The sequence below is a fragment of the Lacerta agilis genome, chromosome 13 (assembly GCF_009819535.1).
Source record: "Lacerta agilis isolate rLacAgi1 chromosome 13, rLacAgi1.pri, whole genome shotgun sequence".
Lineage (NCBI taxonomy): Eukaryota > Metazoa > Chordata > Lepidosauria > Squamata > Lacertidae > Lacerta > Lacerta agilis.
Genome location: NC_046324.1, coordinates 43,299,372 through 43,312,683, shown reverse-complemented (window position 1 = coordinate 43,312,683; position 13,312 = coordinate 43,299,372). Strand labels below are relative to the sequence as shown.

The following is a 13,312-nucleotide window of genomic DNA, read 5'->3' as shown; positions in this document are numbered from 1 at the left end:
GTTTCACTTTCTTATTTTTTCAATCTCAAGCTCAGTTCTACACATTTCTGCATCGGTTTTTTTTTTCTGCATCAGCATTTTAATGCAAATTCCTCCATTGTACACATTTTTGTACGTAGTTTTGCCTAATGTACCTATTTTCCCACCACATGTAATTTTTGTATGCTGTTTTCATTAGTATATGCATTAATATTCAGGCTTTACTCTAGCCAAGGCTTTTTAAACACACGTTACTTACTTGGCTGGAGAACTGAATTGCGAAATTTGGAGAAGTGCCAATTTTGAAGGACGGCGGTGCTTTCGTTTGCTACTTGTTTTGGAAAAATGTGTGTTTGGTAAGTTTGCCTTTAAATGTGAACTGAATTGAATTTATCCCCCCCCCATCCCTACTTGTGACAGGGCCTTATCTGTTGTAGCACCCTGACGGGAATGCTTTTCCCAGGGAAGATTGCCTGGTGCCAACTCTGGTTACCATTTCAACTCAAAGGCACAGGCCTTTTTTTTTGCTCGAGCCAAACTCCTTTAACTGAGGCCCTACAGATGCTTTGGACTACAACTCCCATCAGCCTCAGGCAACATGGCCGTGATGGTAGGGGGCTGATGGGAGATGTAGTCCAAAACTACTGGACAATCTCGGGTCGGGATTGTCCAGGTTAGGCTATGGTGCTGTTTCTGTTCCTTGCATTTTAATATTGTTTTCCTCTGACTTTCATTCTTGCTTCTGCTGGTGGTGCCTTTAAGAACGATGTATAAATACAGTTGTACCTCAGGTTATGTACGCTCCGGGTTACAAACTCTGCTAACCCAGAAGTGCAACCTGACGTGCGCACGATTTGTGCATGCGCAGAGCGTTTTTTGCGGGGGTTTTCGACGAATTGTTCGGGTTACGTCCATGAATTAAACATTACATCTAAATATTCAAAAAGATGCATCTTTCATGGGTTGGTTCTCTCTGGAGACGGGAACTTATCCCAGCTGGAAGGAACAGGAGAGTTTAATCCTCCCAGACCTTCCTCTTCCCTTTCCCCTACAAACCCGTTCCAGAATTTGAGATTCCTCAGCTCGGGTTGGTTTGCTCAGCATTCCTGCCTCACATCTTTGGCACCCCATCCGTGTGTGATTAATACTCTGGAAGGTGCAACAATTTCCTGAATATCCAGCGAAGAGCTAAAAAGAACTTCTAAAAAAATAAATACAAAATGTGTTCTTTCTTTTTCTTTTTAAAAAAAATCTAGATGAAAGCGCCAACGGCTTGCGTTTTCATCTTCTTTCTCGCAGGTCAGTGATTCATCTCTTTGGAATAAATACCCTGAACATTGCAGGCTTACGTTAGAATCTGAGCAGGATTCTGACCGCTTGCCAGAGCAACCAGTTGCTGGTGGTGGCTCCTTTTGCTGTGATCAGTGCTTAAATCAACAATATGCTGTATCTGCTGGTTGCCAAGAGAACGCATTGAGACATCAGAAGAGTCCTGCTGGATCAGGCCAGGGTCCATCTAGTTCAGCTTCCTGTTCTCTCAGTGTCCAACCAGATTCTGCCTGTGAGAAACCCGCAAGCAGGATCTGAACACAGGAGCCATCTCCCCTCCTGCAATTTCCAGAAACTGGTGTATGGAATCAATACTGGCTCCAACCGTGGAGTACCACAATTTAAGAAGGATGTTGACAAGCCAGAAGAGCATCATATCATACATACATCACAGAAGGAGGCAGTCTACAACAGAAATCCTGTCTGCCAGGATACCTGACAATGGCCAGTGATTGCTTTACTTGGGCAGCCCGGCCATTCTTTTGTGATGGTAAAGGTAAAGGGATCCTCTGACCGTTAGGTCCAGTCGCAGACTCTGGGGTTGTGGTGCTCATCTCGCTTTACTGGCCGAGGGAGCCGGCATACAGCTTTTGGGTCATGGGACCAGAATGACTAAGCCGCGTCTGGTGAACCAGAGCAGCGCACGGAAACGCCGTTTACCTTCCTGCTGGAGCGGTACCTATTTATCTATTTGCATTTTGACTTGCTTTCGAACTGCTAGGTTGGCAGGAGCAGGGACCGAGCAACGGGAGCTCACCCCGTCGTCGCGTCGCGGGGATTCAAACCGCCGACCTTCTGATCAGCAAGCCCAATGCTCTGTGATGGTAAATACTTTTAATTCCTGAATCCAGGTCACAGGCTCACCCTATTCATACACAAAGATGCCCTAAAGACAGGTAAGCAAAAGACAATGGACAGGCTTTCCTGTTTCCTTTCTCTTTGCAGAGAAACATTTGAGGTCAATTTGGGAGAGTCAAAATGGTTTCAGGATTGCTCTCCTGCACTATTTCAGACATGTGGTTTATATACTTATGTATGTGTTTGCCTTGTGAATTTATGGACATTTGATTTATATATTTGAGACCTTAAATTCTTATAACACACCCAAGTTGGTCGCCATCAGTGCCCCCTGTGGGGGCGAGTTCCATAATTTAACTATGCAGTGTGTGAAGAAATACTTCCTATTATCTCTCCCCAATCTTCCAACATTCAGCATAGCACTGGATGTGTTATGAGAGAGGGAGGAAGACTTTTTGTGAGCTCGGTGCCTGCTGCTGCCAACCTAGCAGTCCGAAAACACGTCAAAGTGCAAGTAGATAAATAGGTACCACTCTGGCGGGAAGGTAAACGGCATTTACGTGCGCTGCTCTGGTTCACCAGAATCGGCTTAGTCATGCTGGCCACATGACCCGGAAGCTGTCTGTAGACAATTGCCGGCTCCCTCAGCCTATAGAGCGAGATGAGTGCCGCAACCCCAGAGTCGTCCGCGACTGGACCTAACCGTCAGGGGTCCCTTTACCTTTACTGTTCTAATCCAGCCAGCTCTTCTGATGCTCCTGGGAGCCTAAGGTGCAGTTGTGCATTAGCACAATACAAACGTAATAGCATTTGAGGGAGAGCTTGCTTCACAAAAACGGCAGCCGCGTGCGCCGTTTCCCATAGCGGCGTGTGCTGTGACCCAGCCACGAAGGAAACTAAGCATATTTTGAAATGCCAAATGCTCGGGGAGGGTCCTGTGGAATGTAGGCATTGTCTAAATGCCTGGTGCATTCATCTTTGCTGCCGTTTGGCGCATTCAGGAATGCCCTGCTCTGGGAGTTTCTGGATGATGACACCCTGGGGTGGGGGGTGGGGGGGGAGCAGCTAGATGGTGAGCAAACGCTCCAAGCGCTCTTGATCTTTGAAACCTGTTAGGAAGCAAACACAGAACAACAGCCCAAGCGGTCTGGGAGCCTTGCCAAATCCAAGAGCTGCCAGAGATCGAGCTGAGTTGACTGCGAGCCAAAACACATGATGCGTTTTGCTCCGAATCTGAAGGCATACCAGCCTGGGAATAAACGCCATTGAACAAGCTGTGACTTTCTTTGTAGTACATACCGTATGAATGAGTTTATTATTTCGGTCACAGACCAGTTCCAGCTCACATATAATATCAAGGAAGTCATAAAACACGATTGGGATACATTTGAATTTGCAATTAGGTATAACAGGGACAATACAGATATAGCAACAGTTAAAAAATATATAAATTAAAATTTAGTCACTAAAATACAACCTAAAATGATCATTTAGGCAGAGTTGAATGGCCATCTGTCATGGATGCTTGGGTTGAGATTTCTGCATTGCAGGGGGGTTGGACTAGAGGACCCTTGGGGGTCCCTTCCAACACTACGATTCTGTGATCCTATGAACACTCCAGGCCTATCCAGGCCTTGGCTTCATGAGGATTGTGCATGAAGGATTTCTTTTTCTCTGCCCTGAATCTTCCAGAGTTTAAGCTACAGAAGAGGGATTTAAAAGAGAATTAGGCCATATCATGAAGAATAAAACTAGTGATAGCCTTGTGCTGCCTCCACAGTCAGAGGGAGCACGTTTTTGAATCAGGCATAGGCAAACTCGGCCCTCCAGATGTTTTGGGACTACAATTCCCATCATCCCTGACCACTGGTCCTGTTAGCTAGGGATCATGGGAGTTGCAGTCCCAGAACATCTGGAGTCTATGCCTGTTCTGAATCCACTTGGACTCAGTCCCTGCTTGTGGGCTTCCCTAGGGGGCATCTTGTTGGCCACTGTTAAGAACAGGATGAGGGCCCTCCATTTGGCCTGATCCAGCAGGCTCTTTTCACGTTCTTCCAAAAATAAAATTTAAAAATGCCATCTGCTTCAGCTTATTTTGCATCTTGCCTGGCTTCAGCATCGCCTGATCATCTTCTAATTAACTGCCCTGCCCTGTCCTGTCCAGCAATCGTAATTACTAATGTAAATTAGCTCCTCCGTTCTGTGGACAGCGGGCGGTGGCAGAGAAACGCTTCCAATTTGGGCCACTGCTCAATAAACCGTTCTTGCCGCGTGCAAAATGGCTGCCTTAAGCATGGGCTGGATCTGTGCACATGCAGTACCTAAAAGAGAAGTATTGGCAGCAGTTTGACTTTGTCGAGAGATGGATGCCAGCGGTGTCCTCAGGCTCCACCCCCCGGCCTTGACTGTATTTGCTTCCTTTCTTTATACCTCTTCTGGTTCTGGAAGACTAGCAGGGAGGGAAGCCGGTTGCCACAGAAGGGGGAGACCCATTGACTTCTTTAGCAGCCTGCCTAATCTCTGCCTCTTGGTCCTGCTTCTTTCCAGCCTCTGCTTGTGCCTCGGATTCTGGACTGCTCTCTGCCACAGGCTCTCCCCGCTCACTAAGCCCTGTTACCTCTTCAACTTCTGACACCTCGCTCTTCCCAGGGTTCTCCCTCTGACCATTCACTGTCATCCCACTCCCAATCCTCGGGCTCTGAGCCTTCTTCCCTTAGGGGTTCCCCGGCTGGTTTCTCCCACCATTCCTCTGCATCCAACCAGTCCATGCCAGCCCCTGGCCTGGAAAGAGATTCCCAGCACTGCCATGACATACTTGATGTCTAGCTGTTCTGGTGGGCTCCAAAAGCCCCCTAACTCCTTTTGGGCTGTGCAGCCAGACTCTTACTTCCTTTGTTGTTGTTGTTCAGTCGTTCAGTCGTGTCCGACTCTTCGTGACCTCATGGACCAGAGCACGCCAGGCACGCCTATCCTTCACTGCCTCTCGCAGTTTGGCCAAACTCATGTTAGTAGCTTCGAGAACACTGTCCAACCATCTCATCCTCTGTCGTCCCCTTCTCCTTGTGCCCTCCATCTTTCCTAACATCAGGGTCTTTTCTAGGGAGTCTTCTCTTCTCATGAGGTGGCCAAAGTACTGGAGCCTCAACTTCAGGATCTGTCCTTCTAGTGAGCACTCAGGGCTGATTTCTTTGAGAATGGATAGGTTTGATCTTTTTGCAGTCCATGGGACTCTCAAGAGTCTCCTCCAGCACCATAATTCAAAAGCATCAATTCTTCGGCGATCAGCCTTCTTGATGGTCCAGCTCTCTTACTTCCTTTAGGGTGTGGGAAATTGCGTCCCAGGTACCCGAGTGCATGGGCCAGCGTTGCAGCTGAAGAGCAATGCTTCTGTTTTTTGGGTGTGTGTGTGTGTCTGTGGAACGGAATATCACCGATTCTAACCTGGAGCCAGAGCAGTCAGCCTACACAAGGACACTTCTGTCTTCACTTAAACAAAACCGCCTTTGCAGCAAGGAGCCGCAGAGTTTGCGGTGGGATCCTCTACAGCCAAAACATCTGCTCATCTGGCAGACGTCGAGAGCTCGCCGAGGCCAAAAGCTTCGTAGAATGAATATGCAAGCAAATTCCATATTTATTCTCTTAGCTGCCCAGGAGCGGGGAGAGCAGGGGAGCCGAGCAATTTTCCTTTGTTGCGGCTCCTGAAGAGAGTGCAGCATTTGGCAACGGTAAGCAAGGATTTCCTGAAAACCACGACAAAGGCCACAAGCAATGACCCACTGTTTGTCTTATTATTGCAGAGTTAAGTCTGTTAGTCCTTCCAGTTGTGTCTGCATTGACGATACACTGAGGAAAGAGATCCCGCCGAATCATTAGGAAGACCTTCAACAGATTACGATACCTTCAAATGGAATGGAATAAAATTCGACCTGTAAGCTACCATTGGTAACATATGAACCGACTTCTTATAGTCCCAGACTTTCTTTGGATAAGTGCAATGGTATTTGGAATGAGTCTCCACAGACTATATTAGGTTATTGACAATCGTGTATTAGGATAAGAATACACACATCTGTATAATGTAGGGTAATAGAACAGTATTCTTTCTTTTTTAATTCTCACTCACTTCCCCCCCCCCCGCTCTTTTTAAAAATGCAATCCTCGTAATAAAATATTTTTAATAAACGGATGACCCTGGGGGACCCCCCCTTCCAACTCTACAATTCTATGACAAGTAGCAGCTGTCCAGGGGTTCAGGAAGGAGTCTCTCAATCCTACCTGGAGACAGATTGAACCTGGAACCTCTGCTGCTGAACTTTGCCCCTTTCCCAGCTTGCTGGGTACTAAAGGTTTGCAAAATAGATCTGGTCATTATATGGCAGCAAAAGTAAAAAAAAAAAAAAAGGTAAAGGACCCCGTAAGTCCAGGCAAAGGCAATTATGGGGTTGCTATTGAGAGACCCAGGCGCTGTCTACGTGACACCTTTGAAGCAGTGTCACATCGCTTTGAACAGTCCCCCCAAAACTATCCTGGGAGCTGTAGTCTGTTAAGAGTGCTGAAAGGTCTTAGGAGAGCCAGTGTGGTGTAGTGGTCAAGAGCGGCAGACTTGTAATCTGGGGAACCGGGTTCGCGTCTCCGCTCCTCCACATGCAGCTGCTGGGCTAGTCACACTTCTTTGACGTCTCTCAGCCCCACTCACCTCACAGAGTGTTTGTTGTGGGGGAGGAAGGGAAAGGAGAATGTTAGCCGCTTGGAAACTCCTTTGGGTAGTGAAAAGCGGGATATCAAATCCAAACTCCTCCTCCTCCTCCTCCTCCTCCTCTTCTTCTTCTTCTCTTCATCTCCCAGAGCTACGTTTTCCATGGTGGTTTTAACAAGTCAGCCCTTCTTCCCAGCAAACTGGGAACCATAGCTCTCCTAACAACTCTTAGCACCTTAAAACTGCAGTGCCCAGGATTCTCTGGTGGGAAATCATGGTGGTTTGAAGTGGTATGATGGTGTTTTAAGCATGTAAAGGTAAAGGACCACTGGATGGTTAAATCCAGTCAAAGGCGACTATGGGGTTGCGGCACTCATCTCACTTTGTCCACAGACAGCTTTCCAGGTCAGTGGCCAGCAGGACTAAACCGCTTCTGGCACAACGGAACACCGTGATGGAAACCAGAACGCACGGAAACATGGTTTACTTCCCGGCGCAGCGGTACCTATTTATCTACTTGCACTGGCGTGCTTTCAAACTGCTAGGTTGGCAGGAGCTGGGACAGAGCAATGGGAGCTTACCCCATCATGGGGATTCGAACTGCCAACCTTCCGATCTGCAAGCCCAAGAAGCTCGATGGCAGCACGTCTTGGAAGAGCGGGGGGATCCCACCTAATGCCTCTCCGGATGCTGCTGGATTCCAGCTCCCAGCAAATCACCATGGAGTCCAGTAACAGTTGGTGGGCTCCATGTTGCAGAGACTGGAGCAGCGTAAGTTCAGGGCTGGGGACATTTGGCCCTTCATTGGCTATGATTTCCCACCATCCCATTGGCCAGGTTGGTTGGGGCTGATGGGAATTGGGAGTCCCACAACCTCTGGAAGCTCAGGGTTCCCCAGCCTTCTTCTAAGTCACTTCAGCCGGCTCAGACCCTCCCAAGTGGCCATGAATAGTGTGAGCCTACCTCGCAGGGCTCTTTCTCGAACCCATGATTTGAACAAGGCGAATGGATGATAGAAAAGATTCAGCACCGTCTTCATCCGAGGTTGCTCTCCTTGATCAACAAGCAACGGGAACTTTTTAAAAAAAATCTGGCTGGGAAAACCTGTTCCCTCCTCCACAGCTTGTGCTGCAATCATTATTAACCCTAAAATGGTTGTTGTTTTTTTTTTTTGCAAGGTGGGGGGAAAACAACATTGTTTTTTTGTAAACCTCCAGAATGTATTTTGTATAGTTATGTTTTTACTTCTATCTTCAGTACATTATATTTTTATTTTATTGCTATGGCTAGTGGCTGATGCAAATAAAAGATTCTTCCTGATTCTGATTCAAAATTGCGTTTAAAAAGCACACACAGAGAGACCCAAGTCCTAAGAAAAAAAAACTTTAATTTTCACTTTATGGAAATACGCCCCCCCATTCTCATTTCCATGATACAAAAATGTTAAATATCAAATCAAGTTTATGAAATCTACCAAAGCAGATCTTTTGTTTTGTATTTTAAACTAAGGTTGGTTAATGTCACAGGTTTCCATTTGTCTTTAATATATATGTGTGTATGTGTGCGTGCGTGCGTATACACACACACACACAGTACAACCCACAAAGTTAAGGGAAAGAGAGCAGGAAAAGGATAACCCCCCTCCCACCTCTATATACCACTCAAATACTTCCCGAACAAAAGGTGAGGTTGAAGAAAGTAGTCCCCCCCCCCAAAAAAAAGAAAAGACAAAGGATGTTAATTTAAGGGGCTGGGGGAGGAAAAGTGGGTGTGGGGTGCAGATCCTAGCAAGAGAGGAATGAAAGGGAGTCAAGTGGCTGAAAGCATTTTGTTACTGGCCAAGTAGCAACAACAGATGGAAATCTGGACTAAAGACAACTTGCGTATAAACCGTCTCCCTCCGCCTGGCCCCCCCCCCTTGATGGAGCAGCGGAGCAAAGTTACAAACACACGGGGTCTTCTTTTTGCGAATTTCACAGGGTACATGCCGTTTAAAGGTGATCAATACCAAACACTCAGTCTTCTAACATTTACGACAAGCAAAAAGTAAGATTTCAGGTTAAGCAACAAAACCGGCGTGTTACACGCACACATGTGGCGGCAACGATGATTGTTCCGTAGGGTTTTGGTTTTTGTTTTTAAAAAAAATTAAACTGATTGCTGAGAGACATCCTGCTTTTTATTTGTGTATATTATATAAATGCCCCCCCCCCGGCTTTGTTTTAAAATAAAGGGCAGCCCAACTGAGGGGCGAGGGGCCGCAGATTCATCTGAACCGGGACTCTGCTTTGCGCTGGTGTCGTAGCCGGATGCTACCACGTGTCTGGAACGTCGAAAAGCCGGGTGGGCGGGGCCTGGAGGTCTTCTGGAGAAAAGCACATGACACAGTGGTTATGGAGAGCATCCTAACAGCTGGGATAGCTCAGCTGGGAAGAGCACGAGATTCTTAATCTCATGGTTGTCAAGTTCGAGTCCTGAGTTGGGCAAAAGATTTCTGTATTGCAGGGAGTTGGACTAGATCATTCTGGTGGTCCCTTCCAACAACAAGTCTACGGTCTCGTGTGTCAAAGCGAAAGAGCAGACTCTGCTCACGCGTGTGTAGGGATCACGAGTAAGAACCAAGGCCAGGGAGCTCATGGACCGTCAGAGGACTTTGTCAAGTCTTCATGTTATAAAATAATAAGTGGCACCTCGGTTTTCGAACGTTATTCGTTCCGGGAGACCGTTCGACTTCCGAAACGTTTGAAAACCAAGGTGCAAAGGGCGGTTTGCAAATTTAATTGAGAAAAACTTGGCGGAAGCCATTTGAAAACGGAAGCATTTATTTCCGGGTTCACAGCGTTCGGGTTCCGAAATGTTTGTCAACGGAGATGTTTGAAAACCGAGGTACCACTGTATTTGTTTTAGTGCTTACATTGCAAACTGCTTTGGGGGCCTTGGCGAGCAGGTGGTATATAGATCTAATACGTAAATAAAGAGGAGTCTCAAACAACATAATTTAGAAGGAGGTCGGGGCCTCATTTAGCCAAAAAGTGGCACAGAAATAAACTGTAACGTGACGTTACGGGCGAAGGTTGGCTTTGGCTGTCATGGCCGCTATGCAGAGCTTCCATAACTAAAAGCAGCCTTTCCAAACCTGCTGCCCTCCTGATGTTTTGGGCTACAAATCCCAGCAGCAGGCTGAGTGAGACTGGTAGAGCAGAAGACAGGGAGGCCAACAGCAGGTGGCGCTAGAGCCAACAATAGGCAGAACCACCAAATCCTAGTTTTGTCTCCATCGTCCTCCCTACAGGAGGCAACGCTGAGACTAAGTAGGAGGGGGGAGCCTGACAGGCAGGGCTGACAGCTGACAGTCCAGGCCTCTGGACTGGTTGCAAGTAGTAAGAAGGCAGGCTTGGCTTTGCCAGTTTGACAGGCCTGGAGGGAAGGAAAACACACCGGTGTCGGAACTGCTTCTCCGCCTGCGACGGCATTCAAGAACTTAGTATGTGGGGATGACTGCTCAAATAACTGAGGGGCTGCAGTTTCAAGCACTAATACAACCACTTGGTCATTACCATGTACATAAAAATAAACCACATGGAGAATGAAGCCATAAAAACTAATCATAAAACGGTAGTTCCAAACACTACCTGGAGTAAGGAAGTAATTGTCATGTGCCTGAAGTTCAGAGCCTGTCTAATCTCGGTCAGGCAAGGGTCACTATGGTTTCTAGTCAATATGAGCTACACATCTGAGCCATGGGGGACGACCGTCAGAGACTGTCCCAATATCTTAGTGATCAGGCAGGGATATACGGGATCAGCTGACTCCCAACTTGCCAAGGGCCTTGTCACTAAATACAAGAACCCGAACCTGGCCTGGCAACATCTGGACACTCAAGGCAAGCTTGTAAGCTCCTGGGTTATGTGCTGGCAATCTCCTGTCCCCATCAATAGTCTAGCTCCAGCATTTTGCACCAGCTGGAGCTTCCGGATGTGGTGCAACGGTAGCCTCACGTGGAGCACAGTGCAATCATTGAGACGTTTACAAGCCCTTTGGGACAAAGAGGCCTGCTATTCAGTCACATGCGGACAGGTTGAATTATCCTCCCATTTAGTTGCAGTTCGCTTGTGCATTATGAGAAGCGCCAGCAGCTCTGGGCAGCACTGAGTTCTGAGCAGAAGTGCTGGAGGGCTGAACAGGATACCGACATCACTGTTCAAAAAATCATAGAATCGGAGAGCTGGAAGGGACCATGAGGGTCATTTAGTCGAACTCCCTGCAATGCAGTTACAGGTAGGTAGCCGTGTTGGTCTGCCGTAGTCGAAAAATAATAATTTTTTACAATATTACATAAACTCCGCCGAGTTTTTTGGACTTCCAAACATTTGTATGATGACTTGTGAGTGTTTATTTTATTTTCTTTTTGATGAAAATAAAAAGAGTTTGCAAAAAAAAAGAAAAATAATAATTTTTTAAAAAATCCTTCCAGTAGCACCTTACAGACCAACTAAGTTCGTTCTTGGTATGAGCTTTCCGTGTGCAGATACGTGTGCATGCACACGAAAGCTCATACCAAGTACAAATTTAGTTGGTCTCTAAGGTGCTACTGGAAGGAATTTTTTTATTTCCCTGCAATGCAGGAATCTTTCGCCCAACATGGGGCTCGAACCCATGACCCTGGTATTAAGAGTCTGGTGCTCTACCAACTGAGCTACCCGGCTGCCACAAATCAAACCCTTGCCAAATCGAACCCTGCCGTATCTTAACCCTGTTTTGTGTAAACTAACACTGGCCTAGTCTGACACCAGAATTAAGTAAAGGTAACTTGTGCTTTTGCTAAAGTGAAATTGCTGCTGCTGGCTTATTGTAAAGGCCGGCGACAAATGCAGAGCTGTCAAATGCTGCGGCAGACTAAGAAGCAGCTCTAGCATCAGTGTGTTTTTCTCCCCCCCACCCATCCAGCCCTACCAAACCGGCAGAGCCAAGCTCACCCCACAAGCACCACCCACTAAACCCAAATCCACACAGAGCTCAATCAAGCTCTCTGCGGCAGCAGACGTGGTGATTTATCAGCACACCACCTACATATTCTACCTACCTGCTGAGGCATGTTCCCTTTTGGCTTTCTTGAACTTCTTGGCTTTTTTCTTCCCCTCTTCCAAGGGCTCCGCAAAGGAGTCTGGGGAATCCTCCTGCATTTCGCTCTCTTCCACATCGTCACAGCCACTCTCCTCTTGAATGGGGCTCATGCTTCTCTTCCCCACGGTGCTGGTAGCTGAAAAACTGGGGAGGGAAAGAGAGAAAAGAAGACATTCTCAGGTTCTCATGCAGAAGTTTGTTTCTTCCGCCTCATCCCCCAAATCCCTTTTCCTTCTGTTTCGTTTTTATATATTGTTGTTGTTGTTCAGTCGTTCAGTCGTGTCCGACTCTTCGTGACCCCATGGACCAGAGCACGCCAGGCATGCCTATCCTTCACTGCCTCTCGCAGTTTGGCCAAACTCATGTTAGTAGCTTCGAGAACACTGTCCAACCATCTCATCCTCTGTCGTCCCCTTCTCCTTGTGCCCTCCATCTTTTATATATATAATTTTTTAAATTAAATTTTCTGTTTTACAATTTAAAATTTACATCCTGAAAGTATCAATGACTTACTTCCCTTCTTCTCTTTCCATGGTGCATTTTACATATCATAAATCCCCGCATATTTTACAAAAACTATACTATTCAGTATTCCATTATTTCAAAAGTTATTTACACTGTTGAATTCATCTTAATGCTGCCAGCGTTTTCAGCTGTACACAATTATTTCCCATATATTCAATAAACGTTTTCCAGTCTTCTTTAAACGTATGTTTAAATCCGGAACATGGCTCCTTATATTTTCCATTGATTTCAGTTTGGGTCCCCCCCCCCCCGTAAAGTACAGCAATTCCCTTTTAGGTGCCCACTGTCTATCCATATTAACTCTCTTAGGTGTAATAGCCTTGACAGGAGATAGCCGTTTTCCTTTCCAGCAGATTTTAGATTTCTCCCTAAATCCCTTTTCCTTATGTGTCATGTAAGGACATATTTTGTAAGCCATTCTGGGAGCCCTTCCAGCTGAAGAATGGGATGAAAATGTTTAAAATAAAATAAGCGGTTTTTGCACAGAATTACCAATTGAACAAGATGGGATGAATTCAGTGCGCTGGCTTTGAGTTTTTTTCCCTCCCTACAGTCAAGCTTTGTAAAATGTTCGCGTTACCTTTGTTCCAAAGCAGCCATCCTGGTTGCTGGTTCATTCAGAGGCTTAGTTCAAGGTGCTCACATTAAGTGTTTAAAGCAGGCTGCCTCAACCTCGGCCCTCCAGATGTTTTTGGCCTACAACTCCCATGATCCCTAGCTAGCAGGACCAGTAGTCAGGGATGATGGGAATTGTAGTCTCAAAACATCTGGAGGGCCGAGTTTGAGGAAGACTGGTTTAAAGCCTTAAATGGCTCAGATATCCTTCCCTACTGACCGTCTCAGGTATCAAGACTGGCAGAG

General features: G+C 46.6%; 1 protein-coding gene across 1 annotated transcript in view; it reads right to left on the bottom strand.

The window, feature by feature from the left end:
* Window positions 1-8,948: 8,948 nt before the first annotated feature.
* The window catches only part of PARN (poly(A)-specific ribonuclease), a 50,123-nt gene continuing 45,759 nt past the window's right edge, over window positions 8,949-13,312 (bottom strand). The window contains exons 23-24 of the mRNA XM_033166891.1: window positions 11,886-12,070; window positions 8,949-9,167 (exon numbers count right to left, since the gene is read on the bottom strand). Of these exons, the coding sequence (XP_033022782.1) occupies window positions 9,115-9,167; window positions 11,886-12,070 (238 nt within the window). The 3' untranslated portion in view covers window positions 8,949-9,114. The remainder of the gene's footprint in view (window positions 9,168-11,885; window positions 12,071-13,312) is intronic.